The sequence below is a fragment of the Leucoraja erinacea genome, chromosome 5 (assembly GCF_028641065.1).
Source record: "Leucoraja erinacea ecotype New England chromosome 5, Leri_hhj_1, whole genome shotgun sequence".
In the NCBI taxonomy this organism is placed as follows: domain Eukaryota; kingdom Metazoa; phylum Chordata; class Chondrichthyes; order Rajiformes; family Rajidae; genus Leucoraja; species Leucoraja erinaceus.
In genome coordinates this window covers 91,291,908-91,319,596 of record NC_073381.1, presented here as the reverse complement: position 1 = coordinate 91,319,596, position 27,689 = coordinate 91,291,908, and the positions used below count along the sequence as shown (strand labels likewise).

Here is a 27,689-nt window from a genome sequence, read left to right as displayed (position 1 = left end):
AATAAAACAAGCCGGAACCCACCACCATAATACAATACAAACATATGTCCTAAATAAACATATTTAAACATATAAAAATACAACTATGTTACAATTCTCACAGAGAATGCATTCAACCCCCTGCGGTGCCCAGTGGCCCCACAAATCCCCCAGGGTGCCCATGGACAGGACGTAGTCCCTTTCTAACCCAACCCGGGCCCAGATGTACCCCCGGCCAAGGGGCAGGCCGCCGGCATGGGCAGAACCCTCCTCCGCCTGGATCGGTGAGGTATTGGTGGGGAGGGTAGATTCCACACTAACCACGGTGAAATTATCCCCGGCACTTGTTCCTCATCTACAATGGGACACGGGCCTTGCTGGTAAGGGGGACCAAACATTTGTCACTTACTCCACCCATCTGCTAATCAACTTCCCCTCCCTCTCCCCACGCCTCTGTATCCACCTATCACTTGCCCATTAACCCCCCACACACCTCTCCTGTATCCCTATCACTTGCCCATTAACCCCCCACACACCTCTCCTGTATCCACCTATCACTAACCAATCAACTCCCCCCCACCTCACTTCTCTCCACCTATCACTTGCCAGACTTTTCCACATCCTCACCTCTTTGTGGGGGCAAATGGAATGAGCACCACTGGGCAAAAGGGCCAGCATGGAGGTGTTGGGCCGAAGGGCCTGTGTCTGTGCTGAGTTTATGATGGGAATGCCGGGGCTTATCTCTGCGTTCACCCCTCTGGCGTTTTCCCAGGGATCGTGTTCGGGGCAGCGTGCAGCCTGAGCCACGTGGGGGACGTGTTGAAGGAGGCGGCGCGCGGACTCCCCGCATACAGGACGGAGATCTTCAGGGCCGTGTTGGAGCAGCTGCGCTGGTTTGCCGGGCCACAGATCCGCAATGTAGCGGTGAGGAGATGGGGAGGGGGCAGGGGTGCCGGTGGGAATGGAGGCAGCAAGTGGGGACGGGGAGATGAACGGATCATTCAACACGGAAACGGGCTCTTCGGTCCAACCCGTCCATGTCAGCTAAGATGCCCCATCTTCATATCCCATTTGCCCAGGTTTGACCCATATCCCTCTAAACCTGTCCTATCCATATACCTGTCCAAATGTCGTTATAGTACCTGCCTCAACTACCTCCTCTGGCAGCTCGTTCCATACACCCACCACACTCTGAATGAAATAGCTGTTCCCCAGGTTCCTGTTAAATCTTTCCCCTCGCACCTTAAACTATATCCCCTGGTTCTTCTTCTTCTTCTTTGGTGTGGCGTGCACAGCCTAAAGTTGTTGGACAACTTGTTCTATTTGATCTTCTGTTTGTGCACGTCAAGTTCATTGCATTAGTCGAAACAGGGCGGACCACGTGAAGGTTGCAATTTCCACCCTCTCTGGTTCTTGACTCCCCTGGACTGGATAAAAGACTATGTGCCGTCATCCTATCTATTCCCTGTTTCATGGTTTTATACACCTCTATAAGATCGCCACATCCTCCTGAGCTCCCAAGGAATAAAGTTCTAGCCTGTCCGACCTCTCCCTGTAGCTCAGGTCCTCGAGTCCTGGCAACATCCTCGTAAATCTTCTCTAAACTCCCTTTCCAAATTTACAACATCTTTCCTATAACATGGTGCCCAGAACTGAACGCAATAGTCTAAATGCGGCCTCACCAACGTCTTATACAACTTCAACATGACCTTCCAACTCAATACTCTGACTGAGTCCTGACAACAGGCAGCACGGTGGTGCAGCGGTAGAGTTGCCGCCTAACAGGGCTTACAGCGCTTCCAGCGAAAGTGACCGATGTTCGATTCTGACTACGAGTGCTTGTCTGTACGGAGTTTGTGCACTCTCCCCGTGACCTGCGCGAATGTTCGGGGATCGCTGGTCGGTGCGGGATCCTGTTTCCGCACTATATCTCTGCACTAAACTAAACATAATTGTAAATCTTGTCTGGGCTCTTCCAAGCTCACTGACATCCATCCGGTAGCCCTGAGCACGTGGCAGTAACAAAACTCATTGTCTGCATGAACCTTCCTAGGCTGTTGGAGGGAACATCATGACGGCTAGCCCAATCTCGGACCTCAACCCTCTGTTTGTGGCCTCAGGATGTCTCCTCACCCTGGCCTCCTCAGGTAGGTTGTACCCAGTCTGCTTCCAGAGGCTCCAGCGCCGATTCTCCCCCCACCTTGGGTAACCCCTCTCTGACCACCGTTCACAGGGACGACCAGGGTGATGAAGATGGACGGAACTTTCTTTACCGGCTACAGGAAGACGGCCGTATCGCCACAGGAGGTGCTGCTGTCTGTGGAGATCCCCTTCACTAGGAAGGTGAGGAGCGGCCTCTCTCGGCCCAAAGTAACATGTACAATCTCACTGAGTTTGTGCATTCTCACGGGGGGATCTTATAGAAACCTACAAAATTCTTAAGGGGTTGGACAGGCTAGATGCAGGAAGATTGTTCCCAATGTTGGGGAAGTCCAGAACAAGGGGTCACAGTTTAAGGATAAGGGGGAAATCTTCTAGGACCGAGATGAGAAAAACATTTTTCACACAGAGAGTGGTGAATCTGTGGAATTCTCTGCCACAGAAGGTAGTTGAGGCCAGTTCATTGGCTATATTTAAGAGGGAGTTAGATGTGGCCCTTGTGACTAAAGGAATCAGCGGGTATGGAGAGAAGGCAGGTACAGGATGCTGAGTTGGATGATCAGCCATGATCATATTGAATGGCGGTGCAGGCTCGAAGGGCCGAATCGCCTACTCCTGCACCTATTTTCTATGTTTCTATGAGTTCCTGGCAGAGACATCGGCTATTCAACCGCCCACATCAGTGCCCTGGTATAGGGGTGGCACAGTGGTGCAGCAGGTAGTTTAGCTTAGTTTAATTTAGTTCAGCTTAGTTTAGTTTAGTTCATCCTAGCTTAGTTTAGTTTCTTGTCACATGTACCGAGATGCAGTGAAAAGCTTTTTGTTGCGTGCTAACCAGTCATCAGAAAGGCAATACATGATTACAATCAAGGCGTCCACAGTGTACGTCTCCTGTAAGATGGACTCAAAAGGCTGGAGTAACTCAGCGGGACAGGCAGCATCTCTGGTATAGAGGGCATGGGTGACGTTTCGGGTCGAGACCCTTCTTCAGACTGATGTCGGGGGAGGGGGCGGGACAAAGGTAGAATGTAGTTAGAGACAGTAAGACTAGTGGGAGAACTGGGAAGGGGAAGGGGATGGAGAGAGAAACCAAGGGCTATCCGATGTTTTATCCAATCAGGGTTGCCGCAGAGTGAGCAGAGGGGTGTACGTTCAGGGAGGGGGGGGTGGGAGATATAGCCTTCAGATAGCCCCCGCTTTCTCTCTCCATCCCCTCCCCCTTCCCAGTTCTCCCACCAGACTTACTTCTCCGACTACCTATCTACCTCTGTCCCGCCCCCTCCCCTGAGATCAGTCTGAAGAAGGGTCTCGTCCCGAAACGTCGCCCATTCCTTTTCTCTAGCATCTCTGGATAGAAGGCATTGATGGCGTTTCGGGACGGGACCCTTCTTCAGACTGTACATCTACTGTTGGAGTAGAGGTTTATAAGAGTGGTGCGATTTAAATGCTTGAATACAATGGGCGCCATCTTGAAGGAGGGCTGCTCACAATCCTGACCTCAGATGCTGTTGGTGTGGAGTTTGCACGTTCTCCCTGTGACCGCGTGGAGGGTTTCCTCCAGGTGCTCCGGTTTCCTCCCACATCCCAAAGCCAATGAAGTCTGAGGAAGGGTTTGATCCTAAAATATCACCAGTCCATGTCCTCCAGAGTTGCTGCCTCACCCGCTGAGTTCCTCCAGCACTTTGTATATTTTTTTGTACACCAGCACCAGCACCTGCAGTTCCTTGTGTCTCCCAAAGACGTCCACGTTAGCCTCTGTAAACTGTGGTCATGGAGTTGAATCTGGTGGAGGTTGGTGGGTTTGAGTGTAAAAGGGTAACAGTGGGGATGGATGGATGCTGGATGTGGACAGGGATTGAATGGGCCGAGTGGCCTGTGTCCATGCGGGCTGACTGTGGTGTGAACATTCTTGGCAGTAATGACCCCTCCCTTCCTCCCCAGCTGTCCACAGCCTATTCCCACACACACACACACCTCTGGTCCCAACACCCCACAGGCCTGCTCTGTGTGGAGACTTTGACCTTGGAGTGCGGGGTCAGTTGGCTGTGTTTAGATTAAGCTAGATCTGCAGATGATACTCAGTCAAGACCAGACCAAATCTCTATTGGGTTTAGGTCTGAAGAAAGCTCCTGACTCTAAACGTCTCCTATCCACGGTCTCCAGAGATGCTGCCCGACCCGCTGAGTTACTCCAGCACTTTGAGTCTATCTTTGGTTTTAAACAGCATTTGCAGTTCCTTGTTGTTATATTAGGTTTAGGCTTCTTCAGACAGATTGTAATAGGCAGGAGAAGGCTGGAAAAGAGGTGGTCTTTTACAATTAGCCTGAAGAAGGGTCCCGAGCTGAAAGGTCACCTATCCAGGGTCTGCAGAGATGCTGCCTGACCCACAGTTACCCCAGCACATTGTGTATTTTCTTTGTACACCAGCATACGCAGTCTCTTGTGTACACCAGCAGATCCCTCTCAGTCTCTTCTCTCTCTTATCTCCTCCCCAATCTCCCCCTCTCTCTCTCTCTCTCCCTCTCTCCTCTCTCTCTCTCCCCTCTCTCCCTCTCCCTCTCCCCCTCTCCTCTCTCTCCCCCTCTCTCTCTCTCCTCCTCTCTCCCTCTCCCCCTCTCCCCTCCTCTCCCCCTTCTCCCCTCCGTCCCTCTCCCCTTATCACTCTCCCTCTCCTCTAGGGACTTTTATCTCTTCTCCCCTCTCTCCCTCTCTCTCCACCGCTACGAGCGCCCCCTAGACTTTCTGTGTCTCCCCCTCTCTCCCCTCTCTCTACTCCCTCCTCCTCTCTCTCCCTCCTTCCCTCTTCTCTCTCTCATCCTCTCCCCCTCTCTCTCCCCTCCATCTCCCCTCTCTCTCTCTCCCTCTCTCTCTCCTCTCTCTTCTCCCGCTCTCTCTTCTCTCCCTCTCCCTCTCCCTCCTCCCCTCTCCACATATCTCTCTCTCCCTCTACCTCCCTCTCTCCCTCTCTCATCCCTCCCCCTCTCCCCCTCTCTCCCTCTCCCCTCCCCTCCTCCTCTCCCCTCTCTCCCTATCTCTCTCCTATCTCTCCCCTCCCTCTCCCTCCTCTCCCTCTCCCTCTCCTCTCTCCCTCTCTCCTCTCTCCTCCCTCTCTCCCTCTCTCCCTCTCCTCTCTCTCTCCTTCTCTCCTCTCCTCTCTCTCCTCTCTTCCTCTCTCTCTCTCCCTCTCTCTCCCTCTCCTCTCCCTCTCCCTCCCCCTCTCCCTCCTCTCCTCTCTCTCTCTCTCCCTCTCCCTCCCTCTCCCTCTCCCTCTCTCTCTCTCTCTCTCTCTCTCTCCCTCTCTCTCTCTCTCTCTCTCTCTCTCTCTCTCTCCTCTCCTCTCTCTCTCTCTCTCTCTCTCTCTCTCTCTCTCTCTCTCTCTCTCTCTCTCTCTCTCTCTCTCTCTCTCTCTCCCTCTCCCTCTCTCTCCCTCTCTCCCTCTCCCCCTCTCCCTCTCACCTCTCTCTCCCTCTCCCTCTCCCTCTCCCTCTCTCTCCCTCTTCCCTCCTCTCTCTCTCTCTCCCCCCTCTCCCTCTATCCCTCACCCCCCCTCTCATTCAGGGTGAGTACTGCTCAGCGTACAAACAGGCCCAGCGTCGGGAGGATGACATTGCCATAGTGAACGGTGGGATGCGAGTTGCCTTCAGGGAGGGCAGCTGTGTGGTGGAGGAGATGGGGCTGAGCTACGGAGGCATGGGGCCCACAACCGTGTCAGCAGAGAGGACCTGTCGGCAGCTTCTGGGCAGGTAGGCCTCAGCCGGAGTCCGGCATTCCGACTACACCAAAGAACGCCGCAGGAAACAGCCCAGGAGATGTCTTCTGAGCTGTGGAAACACAAGAACACAAGAGCTGACACAGAATGAGGGGGAGAGAGGTGTCTGTTGGTCATAAGGAATAGGAGTAGGCGTATTAGGCCACTCGGCCCATCAGGTCTACTCCACCATTCAATCATGGCCGATCTATCTCTCCCTCCTAACCCCATTTCCCTTCCTTCTCCCCATAACCCCTGACACCTGTACTAATCAACTGACCAAACTAATGAAAGTCCCTCCCATTGGAGAGTGCAACGTTCACACAGCCGGCTGGGTTGTCAGCTACCCAAGTGGAGTAGGAGTTGCTGCTCCTCTAGTTTGTGGAACAAGGTGGAAAGGGGTGGTGATGGGGCGACGTGATTAGTGATGGGATCACATTGGAGGTGGTGGAAGTGTGGGGCGATGATGTGTTGGATGCAGAGCGTGATGGGGTGAAGGGTGAGGACAAGGGTAACTCTGTCCTTGTTACGTCTGGGGGGAGGGGGAGCGAGAGCAGAGCTACGGGACACATAAGAGACAAGCTGACTTGCCACGTGTACCGAGGTACAGTGAAAAGATTGTGTTATGTGCTAACCAGACAATACATGATTACAATCGAGCCATATAGTGTACAGATACATGATAAAGGGAATAATGTGAATAACATTTGTAGGTTCATTAGCTTGGTACAATTGTAAATTGTCCCTAGTGTGTGTAGTATAGTGTTAGTGTGCGGGGATCGCTGGTCGGCACGGACTCGGTGGGCCGAAGGGCCTGTTTCTGCACTGTATCGTTAAACTAAACTAAACAGTTTCAGTTTTGTTTATTGTCACGAGGTACAGTGAAAAGCTTTTGTTACGTGTTAACCAGTCAGTGGAATGACAATACATGATTACAATCGACCGATTAACTTTGTATAGATAGATGGTAAAGGGCCTGTCCCACGAGCGTGCGCCTGCATGCGGCAAGCGCGACCTAACGTGGTCGCTTGAGCCGTACGGCCTCGCGGGGCCGGTCCCACTTCGATCGCCGGAGCTGTATGGAGTTGTGCGGAGCTGGTCCCGACATCGCGCAGGGCTCCGAAAAACTGACAGTGTTCAATAATTCCGAGCGGCAACGGCCTGCCGGCCCGCAGCTGCCTTGACGGGCATGCGCAGCGTCTCGACGCCGTATGCAGTGTCTTGACGCTGTACATCACGTGCGAACTTCCCGCGACTTCGCTCGAACTTCATGTCACTCACTTGACCCCTGCGCGGCCCCGGTTTGGTCGCGCTCGCTGCATGCAGTCGCATGCTGGTGGGACCGGCCCTGTACAGTGATCACTCGACCTCCGTGCAACCCCCGCGCAGCCCCCGGTTTGGTCGATCTTGCCGCTTGCAGGTCGCATGCAGGTGGGACAGGCCCTTAAGGGAATAACCTTTAGTGCATGAGAAAGCCAGTAATGTCCGATCAAAGATAGTTTGTGGGTCTCCAATGAGATGCATAGAATAGGTATGTTGCAAAGCCTACCTGAAGCATCTCTGAAAATCTGTCGCTGCGGGTGTGCGCGATTTTGGCGCCGTTTAGAGGGCGGCGGGTTTAAAACGCGATTTTCTCTAGGCTGTTCAAATCGAAGATGTTCAGCCTAGTTAATTATTAACGAAAAATCGCTGGAAGACCCCGTCGCAAAAGCTATTATTAGTTTTAAAGGCCTTGTATAATAGTTATAGTAGTTTAAAAATCAATCTCTAAATCCGCGACCACCGGCAGCAGTCAGGGTCGCATAGAGCAGACAACAGAAGGTAGGCTGTTTATTTTTACATTAAAAACGGCTTCTTAAGATCCCTTTATACAAAGTTTAATGTTGCGAGTAGCTCATTTTGGCCCCATTGTATCCCGCAGTATTTTTCTGGGCATTTGAGGGCACAAATCTACCGCAATGTGAACGTTCTAAACCAACGCGTTCACAGGAACCCACTAGAAAGCTGATTTAAATTGACTTTAATTTACAGCAATTAAACACTAAATTCCTTCCATTTGGCCTGTAAATTAATGTAAATTAGATTTTAAAATCATGTTTTATTGTGAATTATTTATGAATATTATTTGGACACTTAGGCTATTTAAAAATGTTAATCATTTATTAAGAAATGGATAGATGTTTAGATCTAGTAATTGAGGTTTGAAATTAGCTACACTTGGGTAACTAACTAATTATATGCTTTAATTTCAGGTCATCCAAGTAAGATTATTTTGTATTTGTTTCAGAATGGTTCAATCTACGATAACTGAAAATTTCATTCAGTTCTCTTAATTTTTAAGAAGGTTATGGGCTTTTGACTGCACACGATCACAGCTTTTTTGTTATGTCCATAGAAAATCAATAGGGAGCAAGATGCTAATTTCCGAGTATGAAAATGGCCATAACTTTTTAAATACTTGAGATATGAAAGTGAATTAGGTGTCAAATTAAACTTATTTTTATGCTTTATCTGATGGGATAAATTACAGACTTGATTTTTTAAATCTCAAAATTTTGTAACATTGCTACATAGAAGCTCAACACTGCTCTCTAGTTGTGGTAGGTGTTGTGTGATGAGACCCATACACAGAAGTCTTTTTTGTAGCACAAGCGGAGGAAACATTACATGCTATTGCCTCCATGGCCAGCATAAAGTCTGGCCGTGAGATAGTGAAACGCTGTATTAATAATCCGGGGTAGGGATGAAGCTATGGACCGGACTGCATATGGAATGTGTAGCATGCATAATATGTGTGGTGATAGATATGGTAAATGCAGACTAATATGGTTCATATACAGTAGGATGGTTCAGTTGTCAAGGGTGGAGATCCATAATGACGGCCATTCTCTAACCTTCTCTCTTCCCGTTTAGACAGTGGAACGCCGAGCTTCTCCATGACGGCTGCTCACTGCTCGTGTCCGAGCTCGCACTCTCTCCCTCTGCTCCCGGTGGGATGGTGCAGTTCCGACGGACCCTCAGCCTCAGCTTCTTCTTCAAGTTCTACCTCAGCGTCCTCCAGAAACTGGGACAAGACTTCCAGGAGGTACGTACCCGTGGCACATCCGACCCCGACACGTGGCCCATCTCAACGGTCACAGTCCCCCCTCTGGGGGGGGTCACAAGCCGTGCGTGGCATCTCCATCAGAGTGAACCGTGAATCTGCTCACTGGTGATGGTCGACCATTGAGCTCAGAAAGTGCTCCAAGTGTTCAGCATCTTAGGGGCGGCACAGTGGCGCAGCGAGTAGAGCTGCTGCCTCACAGAGCCAGAGACACGGGTTTGATCTTGACCTCGGGTGCTGTCTGTGTGCGGAGTTTGCACGTTGTCCCTGGGACTGTGTGGGTTTCCTCCGGGTGCTCCGGTTTCCACCCACATCCCAAAGACGTGCGGGTTTGTAAGGTAACTGGCCCTCTGTAAATTGCCCCCTTGTGTGTAGGCAGTTGATGAGAAAGTGGGATAACATGGAACTACTGTGAACGGGTGATCAATGGTGGGCCGAAGGGCCTGTTTCTGTGTTGTACCTCTATACTAACTCACCAATTGGAGGAAGGGCAGGATTGACAGATGCAAACTGCCTCTTCGAAGAGCAATGCTTATTTTCTCAACAGTCTTTGTCAAAAATAAACACAAACTGCTGAAGTAATTCAGCGGGACGGGCAGCATCTCTGGAGAAATGGAACGGGTGACGTTTTGGATCGAAACGTTTCTTCAGCCTGTAGAAGGGTCTCGACGCTATGTAAAATAATATGTGTTATGATTGTGTTTATAATTTGTTTGGTTGTTTTGTTGTTCCGCGAGCATTGCCACTTTCATTTCACTGCACATCTCGTATGTGTATGTGACAAATAAACTTGACTTGACTTGACTTGACGCGAAACCTCTCCAGAGATGCTGCCTGGCCCGTTGTGTTACTCCAGCATTTTGTGTCTATCTTCGGTGTAAACCAGCATCTGCAGTTCCTTCCCACACACTTTATGAAACATGTTCATGAAGGGCATTGAACCCATCAATAAAACTGCAGCAGCTACACCAGATAGTCCCAGGGTGGGTTCTCCAACAGAGGGCAGTGTGGAGAGGGTAGTAGAGGGTGGTTTCTGTGAATGAGCATTGCCCTACTCACTTACAGGTCTTTGCTCTGAACCGTTTACACTAGGGGTCAGAGATCGACGTGAAACACAAAATACTGTCAATAGTCAGCGCTTGTTTGTCATTCACTCACTGTTTACTGACGGGTTCATGAACGTGGGTCTGTTTGCTGTGATGTCCAGCAAATTGCTTGGTTTAGTTTAGAGATACAGCGCCGAAACTGCCCTTCGACCCACCGAGTCTGTGCCGACCAGCGATCCCCGTGCACTAACTCTATCCTACACACACTAGGGACGATTTACAATTTTACCGAAGCCTATTAACCCACGAACCTGTACGTCTTTGGAGTGTGGGAGGAAACCGGAGCACCCGGAGAAAACCCACACAGGTCACGGGGAGAACGTACAAACTCCGTACAGACAGCAACCGTAGTCAGGTTGGAACCCGGGACTCTGGCGCTGTGAGGCAGCAACTCTACCGTTGCACCACCCTGCCGGCCTTGCTCTGGGGAAGGGACAACATAATGTTTCTGAGTTGATACCAGAGGGCTCACTGCCCCAGTGAAAGGTCGGGTGTGTTAGACTCACATCAGATATAAACATGTACATGGGTGACATAGAATCATAGAAACATAGAAAATAGGTGCAGGAGAAGGCCATTCGGCCCTTCGAGCCAGCACCGCCATTCATTGTGATCATGGCTGATCGTCCCCTATCAATAACCCATGCCTGCCTTCTCCCCATATCCCTTGACTCCACGAGCCCCTAGAGCTCTATCTAACTCTCTCTGAAATCCATCCAGTGACTTGGCCTCTACTGCCCTCTGTGGCAGGGAATTCCATAAATTCACAACTATCTGGGTGAGTTGTGAATTTATGATGTGGAGAGGAACTCAGGAAAGGAAAAGGGTTGGAGGCTGAGCAGTGAAAGCTGGTGAGCTTGCTCTTGTCCAGAAAGTGTGGGAGAGCTGGGTGGTACCCAGGAGAATTATTCCGCCCAGCCTCCAGCTCCTCTGACACCGAAAACAAACCTGTTCTCTCTCCCGTCTCTCTCTCTCCCCAGTCCAGTTGTACAGATATGAGGCTGTTCCCGTCAATTGTCCTGCCATTCAGTTCTGCTCAAGTTTATTGAAGGTAGATCCATGGTGACATATTATCATATTTCCCAATACCACAGAAGGCCATTCAGCCTCTCAGGTCTCTGCTGACTCTCAGAGCATTCCCATTCCCTTCTCTATTTCCCTGCAACCTCCCCTGGTCGACATGTCCATTCATCCCCCCCACTCCCTGTCTGCCTCCAGCTCCACCTCCACAAGGGTCATTTGCAGCAACATATTGACCTGCCCAGCCTTTGTGGCGTCGGAGGAAATCGGAGCACCCGGAGGAAATCCATACAGTCATCGGGAGAAGGTGGAATCTCCGCACGGACAGCGCCAGAGGTCAGGATGTAACCCGGGTCTCTGGAGCTGTGAGGCAGCTGCACTACCTGCCGCCAGTGTCGTCCCTTAACAAGGGGTGGCACGGTGGCACAGCGGTAGAGTTGCTTCCTTACAGCGCTTGCAGAGCCTGAGATCCGGGTTCGATCCCGAATGCGGGTGCTGTCTGTACGGAGTTTGTACGTTCTTCCCGTGACCTGCGTGGATTTTCTCCGAGATCTTCGGCTTCCTCTCACACTCCAAAGACACGCAGGTTTGTAGGTTAATTAGCTTGGTATAAGTGTACAAATTGTCCCTAGTGTGCGTAGGGTAGCGTTAATGCGCGGAGATCGTTGGTCGGTGTGGTCTCGATGGGCCGAAGGGCCTGAATCCACGCTGTATCTCAAGACGGAGCTAAAGTCAGAGCATCTGACAGGCCTCGCACTCTGAGCATTGCTTGCTGCCCCGCTGGTGTGTGTGAAGTTTGTACATTATATTCACTGATTGAGATTCTCTGCCCCACACTAATCCCTCTCTCTATCCCTAGGCTTTTCAAGTTGAACCCGTCTTACCGGAATACGTCAGTGCCACCGAGTTATTCCACAAGGACCCCCCCTCGTCTGTGCAACTGTTCCAGGTTAGTGGATCCCACGGTTCAATGTTCAACCATTCCCAGATGCCCACCTTGCATCCCTGAGGTTGTCCCACCTTCCTGAACTCTGGCCCAGTCTGGCCACTCTCTGCTTGAAGGACACCCTTCACCCTTGGTCAACCAACTGATGCTGGGCACCAAGACCTGGGCAAGGTAGACAATAGACAGACAATAGGAGCAGGAGTAGGCCATTCGGCCCTTCGAGCCAGCATTGCCATTCAATGCCATTCATGGCTGATCATCTACAATCATTACCCCGTTCCTGCCTTCTCCCCATATCCCCTGACACCGCTATCTTTAAGAGCCCTATCCAGCTCTCTCTTGAAAGCATCCCGAGAACCTGCCTCCACCGCCCTCTGAGGCAGAGAATTCCACACACTCACAACTCTCTGTGTTTCCTCGACTCTGTTCTAAATGGCTTACCCCTTATTCTTAAACTGTGGCCCCTGGTTCTGCTCCCCCAACATCGGGACCATGTTTCCTGCCTCCAGCGTGTCCAAACCCTTAGCAATCTTATATGTGAAGATGGAATTCCACTCCTTGGAGCGGAGTTGGTCAAAGTGACAAATAATAGAGATGTTGCGTGAGTGAGGGCTTGATAGGTTGATCGGGATAGATGGGAACAGCCTCCAGGTTTGGGGGAAATGGGGTGAATTAACCTTAGGTGGAGGAAAGTTGAGATCCCAGAACCTCAGAGAATGGATGCAGGAAACACACAGCATGGGCATTTTCAAAAGGCACTTGGATTTGAACTCCAAAGGGATTTTCATGGGCATTGGAAAATAGCTGGGGTTGGACCAAGTTGGTTTTCTCAAAGGTCTAGCATTGGCTGTCGGTCTCCGACTGAGCTGCCATGTTGTGAGGATCCACTGGCCGGTGGGAGAGACCATTCAGATTCAACTTTATTTGTCATTGTCAGTGTACAGTACAGAGACAACGAAATGCAGTTAGCATCTCCCTGGAAGAGCGACATAGAATATGATTTCAATAAATAAATCTATTTACATGTATACAGACATAGTGTTTTTCCTGTGGGAGGAGTGTCCGGGGGGGGGGGGGGGTGATTGGCAGTCACCGAGGTACATTGTTGAGTAGAGTGACAGCCGCAGGGAAGAAGCTGTTCCTGGACCTGCTGGTCCAGCAACGGAGAGACCTGTAGCGCCTCCCGGATGGTAGGAGGGTAAACAGTCCATGGTTGGGGTGAGAGCAGTCCTTGGCAATGCTGAGCGCCCTTCGCAGACAACGCTTGCTTTGGACAGACTCAATGGAGGGGAGCGAGGAACCGGTGATGCGTTGGGCAGTTTTCGCCACCCTCTGCAGTGCCTTCCGGTCGGAGACAGAGCAGTTGCCATACCATACTGTGATACAGTTAGTAAGGATGCTCTCGATGGTGCAGCGGTAGAAGGCCTGGGCCAGGTTGACAATAGACAATAGACAATAGGTGCAGGAGTAGGCCATTCGGTCCTTGGCATCAGCTTCCCTGCATCCTGCCCGTCCCATCTCCCAGCTGGGCTCTCGATGTTATTCCACAGGGAGCGCCTCCTGACCAGCTCTCCTCGGACATGGTTGGCCAGCCTCTGCCGCATTTGTCCAGCTTCCAGCAAGCCACGGGGGAGGCTATTTACTGCGATGACCTGCCACGCCTGGAGAGGGAGCTGTACCTGGCTCTGGTGACCAGCACGGAAGCTCACGCCCAGATCAGGTAACTCCTGCTTCTGCTCCTGTGCTAGTCACACAGGCGATGGACAACATGCCACAGAGCACGCGTGTTACACGTACATCACACGCTTCAATCAGCATGGGATTTGACAACTGTGGTTATATAGCAGGTTCAGACATACAGAACTATACCATGCAGCATTAAACATCAGGACCCACAGATATGGAGGCAGGAATTGGCCATTGGGCCCCTGTTTGCCTTCTGCATTATTCACAGCTGATCGTCTACCTCCAACAATCCTGCCATTGCTTCCCAGAAATCTCCCCTTCCCCGTTCCCGATGTGAGACGTCTTTTCCCATGTCTCTCCCAAATGGCCCTTGTTACAAGATGGTGAGTGCAGGAACAAGGAACTGCAGATGCTGGATAAAAGACAAAAGGACTCAAAGTGCTGGAGTAACCCAGCGGGTCAGGCAGCATCTGTGGAGAACATGGATAGGTGACGTTTCAGGTCACGATCCTTCTGGGGTCTCTTCCAGACCCATCTGCCTACCAGAAAGGTCTCGACCTGAAACGTCACCTATCCATGTTCTCCAGAGATGCTGCCTGACCCACTGGGTTACTCCAGCACTTGGTCCGTGGTTCTACATACCTCTGCCAGGGGACATCATCTCTGACAAGCCTCGTAGGGGACATCATCTCTGACAAGCCCTCTACGTTTCATTGAGACCACATCTCAGTTTCCTAAATTCCAGACCAGAGAGGTAAGGCTCAATCTCTTCAATCCCACGCCAAATGACAAACCCCCCTGTGCCGAGCATCCCAGGCATGTCGGGTGAACGTTTCCCACGCCCTCTAACACACGTACCCTTCCTTGTGATAGACCAGATTTAGTCTCATCAAAGCTGTAAAAGATAAACGTTCCTTTTATCAACGAAACTTGAGCTACAATATGGCACCAGAAACGTGGTAACACTTTAGACTTTAGAGATACAGCATGGAAATAGGTCCTTCGGCCCATCGAGACCGTGCCAACCAGCGATCGCCCCGTACACTAGCACTATTCTACACCTGAGGGACACTTCACGATTTGTAGAAAGCAATTAACCTGCAAGCCTGTACGTCTTTGGAGTGTGGGAGGAAACCGGAGTGCCCGGGCAAATCCCATGCGGTCATAGGGAGAACGTACAAACTCCGCACAGACAGCACCCGTAGTCGGAATGGAACCTGGGTCTCTGTCGCTGTGAGGCAGCAACTCTACTGCTGCACCACCGTGCCAGCCTGTTTGTGTAATCTACACACCTTACACTACAATCGTGACACTTGATTCTGATTGTGTTCATGTCTAGGATGTTGCTACTGAACTGTGTGCAGAGTAAAGGATTTCATTGTATCTAGATACATGAGACAATAAAGGACAATTGGAGCATTGATCCAGAATTGAAACAAGACAGCTCCATTCTTTACTCTAAACCTATTTGCACATTGGCCTCCTTATTGCTGGTGCACCAAAGCATTAACATACTGTTACTTCAGCACTGTGTGTCTCTTGTTCTCATCTCCACCTCTCCACTCTGCAGTTCCATTGACAGCAGTCAAGCTCTGCAGATGGCTGGAGTCACCTGCTTCCTCACCGCCAAGGACATCCCAGGAAGCAACGTGACGGGACACATCGCAATGGACGAGACGGTGTTTGCTGATGGTGTGGTGAGTGTTCACCCGTGTCGGAGACAAGCTCCATTCCTGTAGCACGGGACCTCCCTTGAATATCACACGCTGGGTGCCCACTGAAGCACTGAGGGTCATCCACTTCTGTCCCATCATCTCCCCGCCTTGGGTGGCAGGGTGTGGTGGAGACGCTCCTCAAAAAAAACAATAAGGGAAGGGATTCCACGCCAGTGGGCCACATGGGAGGCAACTGTGGGAGATAACTTTGTGTAATTTGTGTAAACAGTATTGGATGTATGTATAGCCTCCGAGAATGTTGGACGGAGTCTTGTAAGGATCATGTATTGGATATATTTATTCCTCAAATAAAATATATTTTGAAATAAAAAATCAAAAAGATCCCTGCTCATTGAAGCACTGAGGGTCATCCACCTCTATCCCATCATCTCCCCACACTACCCCCACATCATCCGACCCCACCATCTACCCCCCCCCCCCCCCACTATCCCCCTCACCCCTCCCCCATCTCATCTCCCCGTCACCCCCCCTCTCATCACTCTCCCCCTCACCCTCCCTCTCACTCACCCCCTCACTCTCTCCCCCTCACCCTCTCCCCCACCCTCCCTCCCCCCCCCTCCCCCTCACCCTCTCCCCACCCCTGCCCCTCACCCGCACCCTGCCCCTCACCCTGACCCTCCACCTCACCCTCACCCTCACCCTCTCCCTCACCCTCACCCTTCCCCTAACCCTAACCCTCCCCCCCTCACCCTCCCCCTCACCCTCCCCCTCACCCTCACCCTCACCCTCTCCCTCACCCTCTCCCCCACCCTCTCCCCCCACCCTCTACCCTCTCCTCCCCCACCCATCTCCCTCCCCCTCCCCCACCCTCTCCCCCTCCCTCTCCCCACCCCCTCCACTTCCCTCCCACCCCCTCTCCCTCCTCCCCCCCCCTCCCCCCCCCCCTCCCCCCCCTCTCCCCCCCCCCCACCCTCCCCCTCACCCACCCACCCTCTCCCCCCCCCCCGCACTCTCCCCTATGTGTGTGTGTCTCCCGTTCGTGTATGTGTGTGTGTGTGGATATGTGGATATCTGTGTCCACCCTCTCCTCCCCCACCCCTCTGTCCCACTGTGTCTCCCCCCACCCTGTGTGTGTGTGTGTGTGTGTCCGTGTCGTGTGTGTGTGTGGATATGTGTATGTGTGTCCATGTCTGTGTGTGTGTGTGTGTGTGTGTGTGTGTGTGTGTGTGTGTGTGTGTGTGTGTGTGTGTGTGTGTGTGTGTGTGTGTCCGTGTGTGTGTGTGCGTGTGTGTGTGTCCGTGTGTGTGTGTGTGTGTGTATGTGTGTGTGCGTGTGTGTGTGTATGTATGCACATGTGTGTGTGTGTGTATGTGTGTGTGTCCGTGTGTGTGTGTGTGTATGTGTGTGTGTGTGTCCGTGTGTGTGTGTCCCCGTGTGTGTGTGTGTGTGTGTGTGTGTGTGTCCGTGTGTGTGTGTCCGTGTGTGTGTGTGTCCGTGTGTGTGTGTGTGTGTGTGTGTGTGTGTGTGTGTGTGTGTGTCCCGTGTGTGTGTGTGTGTGTATCCCGTGTGTGTGTGTGTGTGTGTGTGTGTCCGTGTGTGTGTGTGTGTGTGTGTGTGTGTGTCCGTGTGTGTGTGTGTGTGTGTGTGTGTGTGTGTGTGTCCCTGTGTGTGTGTGTCCGTGTGTGTGTGTGCCTGTGTGTGTGTGTGTCCGTGTGTGTGTGCCCGTGTGTGTGTGTCCCCATGTGTGCGTGTGCGTGTGTATGTGTGTGTGTGTGTCCGTGTGTATGTGTCCATGTGTGTGTGTGTCCGTGTGTGTGTGTGTGTATCCGTGTGTGTGTGTATGTGTCCGTGTGTGCACTCTGTAACCAGGATGTTGTGTCTGTACAGGTCACGTATGTGGGTCACATCATTGGGGCAGTCGTTGCCGATACAGAAGCTCATGCCCAGAGAGCAGCAAAGGCCGTCAAGGTCACCTACACAAAGCTGGAGCCCATCATCACCATACAGGTACCTGCGCCACTTTGTAATGTGTGTGTGTGTGTGTGTCTTATGTCATCTACAGGATGACTGGCGTTTGCTTCTCAAATCACTATTTAACATCAGATACAGAGACGAGCAAGGGAATTGATAAGGTTCCACATGGTGGGCTGCTCTGGGAGGTTAGAGGTCTGGGATCAGGGAGAACTAGACTGGAGACAGAATTAATTTTATGGAAGGAAGCAGAGGGTGGTGGAGGGATGTTTTTCAGACTGGAGGCCTGTGATTACTGTGAGCCTCCAGCATCGGTGCTGAGCCCATTGTCATCTGTGTCAACAATGTTGGATGTGAATGCACAAGACATGAGTATGGCAAGGCAAGGCAACTTTATTTATATAGCACATTTCATACACGAGGCAGACTCAAAGTGCTTCACATAAAAACATGTCATACAATAAAATGAAATAATAAAATGAAATAAAATAGAAGAATTAAAAGAAAATAAAAGCAAAGTTAAAAATGCATTATAGAAAAGTGCAAAAGTTAAAAGTGCAATGTAGTTAAGATTTAGCTGAAAGCTAAAGTGAACATCAAAGTTTTCAATCTTGTTTTAAAAGTGGTCAAAGTTGGGGCAAGTCTTAAATCTTCAGGAAGTTTATTCCAGCTATTTGTTGCATAGTAACTAAATTGTAGTATGTTGTAGAGGACACGCAAGTGGGTGGCATCATTCCCGTGCATGTCCGTATTATGTTTCAATAGGTAGATTTGGGAATATTTCCATTATCAATACCTCTCATCTACAGCTAATTTCTACAGGAAGCATCCTGACCTGATGTATCACAGCTTCATTTGGCAACTGCTATACCCGAGATAAGAAATCGCACAGAGTCTAGTCCACACAAATCATCCTTCCCATCATTGACTCCACCTGTACTTCACACTGCCTCGGGAAAGCAGCCGACATCACCAAAGACCATTCACACCCCGCTCATTATTCCCTCTCCTGTTGGGCAGATGCTAAAGCTTGAAAGCACCTTCCACCAGATTCAAGAACAGCTTCTTCCCTGCTGTTGTCAGACTCTTGAATGGACCTCTCGTATGAATTCCAGATCTTCCATTCTACCTCAATGGGACCCCTGCACTTTTATTTAACCTGCACTTTCTCTGTAGCTGTAACACTATATTGTGCTGCTGTAATTCTGATTCTAATCTCACCCCGTTAGTCTGGTTCAGTAAAACACTGAGTCAAGCACTGGATCAACTCAACTTCTTTGTTCTCAAACACGAACACACTTCCTATACGATACCTAACCAACACCGCGGGTCCGATCCTTATCTCTACTCGTCCAAGCCCTTCAGCCTCGTGCGAATAGACACCTCCAGCAAGTTAGCACGGTCCCAAGCAAAGATAGACCACTCCTTCTAAATGCAATGGACTGAAATGTAGTACGCAACCGAGCTGAACGTGGGCCGATTTTTCATCCATTTCAGTAACCCCACCCGACCCGACCCAACCCGACCCGCAGTGTAATCAGCATTGTGGGGGAACAGTTTCTGTTAATAAATTATAATTCTGAAAATGAGGAGAAGATTTTTCCCAAATAACTTTTATTTTTACGAGGATATTTCCGTAACCGGCTTCCGTCTCCGCACTATTATCCTATGGGATCTTTGGTACGGAGACGGAAGCCGGTTACGGAAATGGGGCCTTAAATTACCCATGAATCTGCCCATGACCGTACTACGTCTTTTTCGTTGAGTGATCTATCCTGCTTGCTATAGGATCTTTGGCCCCAAGTGTTATCCCAGAATATCGACACAGACTCATGTGGTGTCCCTTCTTATATACAGTATCCGACCCGTGGCGCAAAATACATGTGGGTGGGCAGGGATAACCCCTCCAAACCAATGATAAATAAAGATCATACAATACATGTGATTGACAGTTCCCTAACCCAATCACAAAATACCCCATTACATTGTTTCTACATAAAGTTCCTAATGGAAGACAGTTCCCCTAAGTAAAGAAACATTTATCCAGGTAACATCAACAATTCGGGCAAGGCCCCTTGCTTTGACCAATCACAAGAAAATTGTGCAAAGACCATGCAACATAGTCAACAAACCTTTCCCCAACCAATCCCGTTCATGCATTTACAGCAAGGCTCAGCTCTTTCTGCAAAACCCTCATACATATTAACAATTGAGGGGACATTTTGACATCACCCCCAAGACCCAGACATTCTGGAGCCATGAACCTCATGGTTTTGTAGAGAGATGCCAAGCAGGTTTTGTAAATGCAGAAATCCTCCATTTTGTCTCATACTGAATTGGCCAATATTATCGCTGTCTGCTTATTTTCTCATTTGCACAACCTGTTGTATTTGTGTGTGTGTGTGTGTGTGTGTACAATTTGCCAGAATAACATGCTTGAACAAAGTTTTTCACTGTTACTTGGTACATCTAGAGTTATATAGAATTATACAGTGTGGAAACATGCCCTTCGGCTCAACTGCCCACACCGACCAACATGTCCCATCTGCACTGGTCCCACCTGCCTGTGTTTGTGCAACATCTAAACCTGTCCTATCCATGTACCGTTCTAAATGTTTCTTAAATGTTGCAACAATGTACACGTGACAATATTAAACCAATAGTGATATTAAAGGGCCTGTCCCACTTGGGCGCCATTTGCGCGTCATTTACGCAACATCATTTACGCTTCACGACACATGACGCACGGGTCGTGACGTTCACATGATGTGCGCATGGTGTGCATTATGTGCGCATGGTGTGCATTATGTGTGCATGGTGTGCACTACACGCGCAAGGTGTGCATTACGTGCGCATTATGCACGCATTGTTCGTGGTGACGTAGGCAGTGACGCGCGGTCGCGCGCGCTGCGCCAGGATTGTGGGATGTACAAAATCTGCGTGACGCGCAAATGACGCCCAAGTGGGGCAGGCCCCTCATGCATTGTCCAAGTGACCCGCTGGTGCTACAAACCTGTATTCCCCAGAGTGGGCTGGGTCAGTGAAATGTCCCACTTCATAACTCCTGTGTTGCTTCCAACCACTGACCAGAGGTTTCTTCCCAAACAGGAGGCCATCAGCCACAGTTCGTACCACATTCCGCCCCTCAAGCTTGAGAGTGGAAACATCAAAGGCGGATTTGAACAAGCCGACAACATCATTGAGGGTCTGTTGTTGGCACGAGTTTTAAATCTGGACTGAGTTCATGTGAAAACTAGTCGCTAAGTCTGTAGAGTGCTGGGACTGAGAGCATGGCCTCTGGAGTATTATTGTGTGTTACAGAGGGTTTAAATGCAGAAAATAACAGTGGGTAGTAATATTGTTGAGTGGTTCATGTGGTATAAATGGGGAATAATGGATACGGGGGTGATTAATGACTGGGGTGTAATGGAGTGGTTCTGCATGTTTCTACTTGTAGGTGAGTCTATCCTCATTAGTTTATTATCACGCAAGCCCCCCAGCCAATGTGTGCTGTACAGCCGTGATCTACACTGTAGGTTTCAGTGCTCCCTTTGCCTGTATTGTGCACTGTGCAGCTGCACTTGCAGAGTTACCACCACGCCCCCCCCTTCCCAACAGAGGCAGCATCAAGCTCATGTCCATGGTGTTCCATAAGGTCATAATTGATAGGGCATTCAGCCCATCAAGTCCACTCCGCCATTCAATCATGGCTGATCGATCTCTCCCTCCTAACTCCATTTACCCGCCTTCTCCCCATAACCCCTGACACCCGTACTAATCAAGAATCTATCTATCCCTGCCTTAAATATATCCACTGGCGGCCTCCACAGCCTTCTATGGCAATGAATTCCACAGATTCACAAGTCACGGGGAAAAGGTACAAACTCTGTGCAGACAGCATCCGTTGTCAGGATTGAACCCGGGTCTCCGGCACTGCAAGCGTTGTAAGGCAGCAACTCTACCGCTGCGCCACCGTGACTACCAAAAAATTCCCCAGATTCACCACCCTCTGATTAAAGATATTCCTCCTCATCTCCTTCCTAAAGGAACGTCCTTTAATTCTGACGCTGTGACCTCTAGTCCTAGACTCTCCACTCTATCCACGCCTTTCGCTATTCGGTAAGTTTCAATGAGGATCTTCCGTCAGCCTCAGAAACTCCAGCGAGTACAGGCCCAGTGCCTTCAATCGCTCATCATACGTTAACCCACTCATCCCTGGGGTCATTCCGGTCAACCTCCGCTGGACCCTCTCCAGCGCCAGCAGGTCCTTCCTCAGATACGGGGCCCAGAACTGCTGACGATGCTCCAAATGTTCTGCAGGGGAAATGCACGTTGGAGGCCAGGAGCACTTCTACATGGAGACCCATTGTACATTGGCAGTGCCCACAGGCGAAGACGGGGAGATGGAGATCTTCTCATCAACACAGTCCCCATCACAGACACAGGTAGGTCTTCCTCAACCGGAGACAGCTCCGAGGCAAGTATCACCGGTGAGTCTACACTGTCCCAAGTCTCTGGTGGCACAAATGAACATTTCAGCCATCTGAATTCAGCTCCTGGTCGCTGCTGGCAGAGTTTTAGTTTTTTGTTCTGTTTAGAGATACAGCGCGGAAACAGGCCCTTCGGCCCACCGAGTCCGTGCCGACCAGGGATCCCCATGCACTAGCACTATCCTACACACATGGGGACAATTTACGATTTTACCGGAGCCCATTTGCTGCCAAACCTGTATGTCTTTGCAGTGTGGGAGGAAACTGGAGAAAACACCAGCAGGTCACTGGGAGAACGTGCAAACTCTGTACAGGCTGTTCAGTTTAGTTTATGTCACGTGTGCCGAGATACAGCGAGAAGCTTTTGTTGCGTTCTAACCACTCAGCGGAAAGACAATGCATGATCACAATCGAGCCATTTACAGTGGACAGATACATGATGAGGCAATAACCACCCTTGGTCAGGGTGGAACTCGGGTCTCTGGTGCTGTGAGGCAGCAACTCTACCGCTGCACCACCGTGCTGCTCTTCTCATGAGTCAGTGGGTAGATCTGCTGCCTCACAGCTCCGGGGACCCTGGTTCAGTCCTGCCCTCCGTAGAGTCATCGAGCATGGAAACAGGCCCTTCGGCCCACCTTGTCCATGTCAACCATGTGGGCATACTGGGCGTCCCATTTGAATGCATTTGGCCCATAGCCCTCTAAACCCTTCCTTTTCCATATAAGTGCCCAAAGGTCTTTTAAAAAGTCGTAATTCTATCCGCTTCTACAGTTTCCTCTGGCAGCTCGTTCCACAGATTAATTTCTGAGTGAAAAAGATGCCCCTGAGGTCCCTCTTAAAACTCCCTCCTCTAACCTGCAGTCTATGTCCTCTAGTTTTAGAATCCTCTACCCTGGGGAAAAGACTGTGAGCGTTCACTTTATCTGTGCCCCCCCTGATCTTGTACACCTCAATACGCTCACCCCTCAGCTTCCTGCGCTCCAAAGTACAAAGTCCCAGCCTATCCAACCTCTCCCTACAATTCAAGCCCGCAAGCCCAGATAAAATCCTGGAGAATCTCCACTGCATCCTTTCCAACTTACTGACAGCCTTCCCACATCTTCCCATGACCTGTGTGGGTTTTCTCCGGGACCTCCGGTTTCCTCCCACATTCCAAAGTCATACAGACTTATTGGTTATTTGGCTTGGTATATTGCAAATTGTTCCTAGTGTGACCACATGGGTTTTCTCCGGGTGCTCGAATTGGTGCGTACAGTTTTGGTCTCCAAATCTGAGGAAAGACATTCTTGCCATAGAGGAAGTACAGAGAAGGTTCACCAGACTGATTCCTGGGATGGCAGGACTTTCATATGAAGAAAGACTGGACAGACTCGGCTTGTATTCGCTAGAATTTAGAAGATTGAGGGGGGGTTTATAGAAACTTACAAAATTCTTAAGGGGTTGGACAGGCTAGATGCAGGAAGATTATTCCCGATGTTGGGGAAGTCCAGAACAAGGGGGTCACAGTTTAAGGATAAGGGGGAAATCTTTTAGGACCGAGATGAGGAAAACATTTTTCACAGAGAGAGTGGTGAATCTCTGGAATTCTCTGCCACAGTTAGTAGTTGAGGCCAGTTCATTGGCTATATTTAAGAGGGAGTTAGATGTGGCCCTTGTGGCTAAAGGGATCAGGGGGTATGGAGAGAAGGCAGGTACAGGATACTGAGTTGGATGATCAGCCATGATCATATTGAATGGCGGTGCAGGCTCGAAGGGCCGAATGGCCTACTCCTGCACCTATTTTCTATGTTTCTATGCTCCGGTTTCCTCCCACATCCCAAAGACATGCGGGTTTGTAGGTTAATTGGCTTTGGTAAAAATTATAAATTGTCCCCAGTGTGCTAGTGTGCGGGGATCGCTGGCTGGGCTGAAAGGCCTGTTTTTGAGCTGTATCTCTAAACTAGACTAAACTAAACAACACAGAGGTTATATTGTTGTGGGTACATGTGTGCAGTTTGATGGAAGTGGCAGCAATGTTTGTGAAAACACAGATTCAGGATCGAAGGCCTTATTTGTGAAATTTACAGAGGGTCAATTAACCTACAAACCCGCACACCTTTGGGATGTGGGAGGATAGATGCAGGAAAAATGTTCCCAACGTTGGGCGAGTCCAGAACCCAGGACCCACAGTCTTAGAATAAAGGGGAGGTCATTTAAGACTGAGGTGAGAAAAAACTTTTTCACCCAGAGAGTTGTGAATTTATGGAATTCCCTGCCACAGAGGGCAGTGGAGGCCAAGTCACTGGATGGATTTAAGAGAGAGTTAGATAGAGCTCTAGGGGCTAGTGGAGTCGAGGGATATGGGGAGAAGGCAGGCACGGGTTATTGATAGGGGACGATCAGCCATGATCACAATGAATGGCGGTGCCTGCTTGAAGGGCCGAATGGCCTCCTGCACCTATTTTCTATGTTTCTATGAAACCGGAGCACCCGGTCACAGGAAGAACGTGCAAACTCCACGCACACAGATGGCACCCGAGGTCAGGATCGCAACCTGGTCTCTGGTGCTGTGAGGCAGCGGCTCTACCTGCTGTGCTGCCGAGCCATCCTATGCAATGGAAGGACATGAGATGGAGATAGACTAACCAGGTTGGGATGTAGCATGTTGTTAAGTTCTGGTTACCCCCACCTCCTCTTCCCTGTCCCTTCCAACTATATCCCTCCCTCTGCCTTTACATTCCTCTTCTCTCCTTATCTGACACCTTTTGTCTCCCTTTGCCTCCCTTCTGTCTTCTTTTCATCATTGACCTATGCCCACCCTTCTGCCATTCACCCACCCCCCCTCCCTCCCACCTGTATCCACCTATCACATGCGTAGGAAAGAACTGCAGATGCTAGTTTAAACCGAAGGTAGATACAAATGCTGGAGTAACTCAGCGGGACAGGCAGCATCTCCAGATAGAACCAATGGGTGATGATTCGGGTCGAGCCCCTTCTTCAGACTAAGAGTCAGGGAGACACGGAGATATGGAAGGGCAAGGCATGAAAATAAGACATCAAAGGGGATGAGGATCAAGGAAAATGTAGAATATATCAGTTATCCAGGGGAGGGTGAAAACGAGGCACACTGTCAGAGTGAGGCCCAGTGCAATTTGGAGGAACAGCACATATTTTGTTTGGACAGTGTACAACCTAGCGGTATGAATATTGACTCTCTAACTTCAAGTAACCCTTGCCTTCCCTCCCGCTCCATCCCTACCCATTCGAGTTCTCCGACCAATCTAACTGTCCTCCTGATTAGATTTTACCTCTATGTGCTTCCTTGTCACCTTCCCTTGGCTAACAATGATCTCTTCTACATTTTCCTTCAGCTTCACCCCTTTTTTCTCTCGTTTTCACACCTCACCCTTCCATATCTTTGTGTCTCCCTCTCCCCTTACTCTCAGCCTGAAGAAGGGTCTCGACCCGTAACGTCACCTATCCCTGTTCTCCAGAGATGCCGCCCGTCCCGCTGAGTTACTGCGGCACTTTGTGTTCAATGCGGGATTCCATTGCCTGCAGTTGCTTGGGTGTGTGTGTGTTTTGACCTCTTGCTGTGTTCCCGCAGATTCTTGTTGCCAAGGCACTGGGGGTCCCTGCCAACAGGATTGTGTGTCGGGTGAAGCGTCTCGGTGGGGGCTTTGGTGGGAAGGAGTCACGTAGCACGATGCTGGCGACGGTGGTGGCAGTCGCTGCCCACAAGTAGGTGTCAACATGGAAATGGTAGAAAGTCATAAGCTTTGTACAGCAGGCAAAAGGATTTGAGCATAAGAGCAGAAGGTTCTACTGCAGTTGTACAGGGTCTTGGTGAGACCACACCTGGAGTATTGCGTACAGTTTTGGTCTCCTCATCTGAGGAAAGACATTCTTGCCATAGAGGGAGTACAGAGAAGGTTCACCAGACTGATTCCTGGGACATCAGGACTTTCATATGAAGAAAGACTGGATAGACTCGGCTTGTACTCGCTAGAATTTGGAAGATTGAGGGGGGATCTTATAGAAACTTACAAAATTCTTAAGGGGTTGGACTGGCTAGATGTAGGAAGATTATTCCTGATGCTGGGGAAATCCAGAACAAGGGGTCACAGTTTAAGGATAAGGGGGAAATCTTTTAGCGTCGAGATGAGAAAACTATTTTTACACTTGAGAGTGGTGAATCTGTGGAATTCTCTGCCACAGAAGGTAGTTAAGGCCAGTTCATTGGCTATATTTAACAGGGAATTAGATGTGGCCCTTGTGGCAAAGGGGATCAGGGGGTATGGAGAGAAGGCAGGTACAGGACACTGAGTTGGATGATCAGCCATGATCATATTGAATGGCGGTGCAGGCTCGAAGGGCCGAATGGCCTACTCCTGCACCTATTTTCTATGTTTCTATGGAAGCCGGTCCTTTGGCCCATTGAGTGCATGCTGGCTAACAGCTCCTGATGACCTCAACCTCACATCCCTACACACACCACTATATTCTACCACACGTGGGGGCAATTTTACAGAGGGCCGATTGATCTACAAACCCGCACGTCTTTGGGGCGTGGGATGAAACCGGAGCACCCGGAGGAAACCCACATGGTCACAGGGAGAACGTGCAAACTCCACACACAAGCAGCGCCCGAGGTCGGGGTGGAACCTGGCAGGGTCTTTGGCGCAGAAAGGCAGCAGTTCTACTGCCTCTGTTTGAAAGATCATAGCCTGAAGGACTTCAGCACAACTGGGAATAATTACCAAAAAGTGCTGAGTATAAGGGCAGCTGGAATCTCACGGGAAGGCGGAAAGAACAACGTGACACTTTGAATTTGGTGGGACATGGCTGGTGTGAGGCATAAATGCTAGCAGGGACCATTGGGCCGAATGGCCCGTCTCTCCACCTTCTGGGCACAGTGGGGGAAGGGAACTGAAAGAATTAGGTGACCACCAAGTCTGCTCATCCCAAACCTGCTCAGCTCAGAATGTGTAGTAAGGAACTTCACTGAAGATAGACACAAAATGCTCAGCAGGACAGGCAGCATCTCTGCAGAGAAGGAATAGGTAACATTTTGGGTCGAGAACCTTCTTCAAACTCCTTCAGTCTGTAGATGGGTCTCGACCCAATACGCCACCTACTCTTTTTCTCCAGAGATGCTGCCAGTTACCCCAGCATTATGTATCTCCTCATAAACTAGTCCCAGGAGGTGTGAGCATCACAGTGAGAATGGGGAAGGTTTCATGGGTAGAGTGAATGTGGAGAGGATGTTTCCACTGGTGGGAGAGTCAAGGACCAGAGGGCACAGCATCAGAATGAAAGGACGCACCTTTAGAAAGGAGATGAGGAAGAGTTTTGTTAGCCAGAGGGGGGTGAATCTGTACAATTCATTGCCACATTGGTCTGTGGAGGCCGTCATTGAGTGTGACAAGTTGATGATCAGTAAAGGTGTCACGGGATACCGTGGGCCAAGTGGCTTAATGTTGGTCTGATGACATATGAAGGTGAACCTCAATGCTTCTCTCTCTTCCTGCTCCGTCCCATCTCCTCACCCTTCCCTGTCCGACAGGACCAAGTGTCCCGTGCGATGTGTACTCAGTCGTGATGTGGACATGTTGGTGACCGGGGGAAGGAATCCTTTCCTGGGACGTTACAAGGTACGGTCTCAACAGCGACGGCCACTTGCAGGGAATTACATTTAGCTTTTTAGGTTTATTATTGTCACGTGTATCGAGTTACAGTGAAAAGCTTTGTTTTGGGTGCTCAATAGTTCATGTCATCGGAGCAGAATTAGGCCATTCGGCCCATCGAGTCTACTCCACCATTCA

General features: G+C 50.2%; 1 protein-coding gene across 1 annotated transcript in view; it reads left to right on the top strand.

The window, feature by feature from the left end:
* The window catches only part of LOC129697556 (xanthine dehydrogenase/oxidase-like), a 77,502-nt gene that overhangs the window by 23,538 nt on the left and 26,275 nt on the right, over positions 1 to 27,689 (top strand). The window contains exons 12-24 of the mRNA XM_055636224.1: positions 752 to 903; positions 2,033 to 2,126; positions 2,213 to 2,322; positions 5,698 to 5,882; positions 8,801 to 8,972; positions 11,976 to 12,065; positions 13,613 to 13,782; positions 15,319 to 15,445; positions 17,312 to 17,431; positions 20,504 to 20,600; positions 21,716 to 21,840; positions 25,472 to 25,605; positions 27,431 to 27,518. Of these exons, the coding sequence (XP_055492199.1) occupies positions 752 to 903; positions 2,033 to 2,126; positions 2,213 to 2,322; positions 5,698 to 5,882; positions 8,801 to 8,972; positions 11,976 to 12,065; positions 13,613 to 13,782; positions 15,319 to 15,445; positions 17,312 to 17,431; positions 20,504 to 20,600; positions 21,716 to 21,840; positions 25,472 to 25,605; positions 27,431 to 27,518 (1,664 nt within the window). The remainder of the gene's footprint in view (positions 1 to 751; positions 904 to 2,032; positions 2,127 to 2,212; positions 2,323 to 5,697; positions 5,883 to 8,800; positions 8,973 to 11,975; positions 12,066 to 13,612; positions 13,783 to 15,318; positions 15,446 to 17,311; positions 17,432 to 20,503; positions 20,601 to 21,715; positions 21,841 to 25,471; positions 25,606 to 27,430; positions 27,519 to 27,689) is intronic.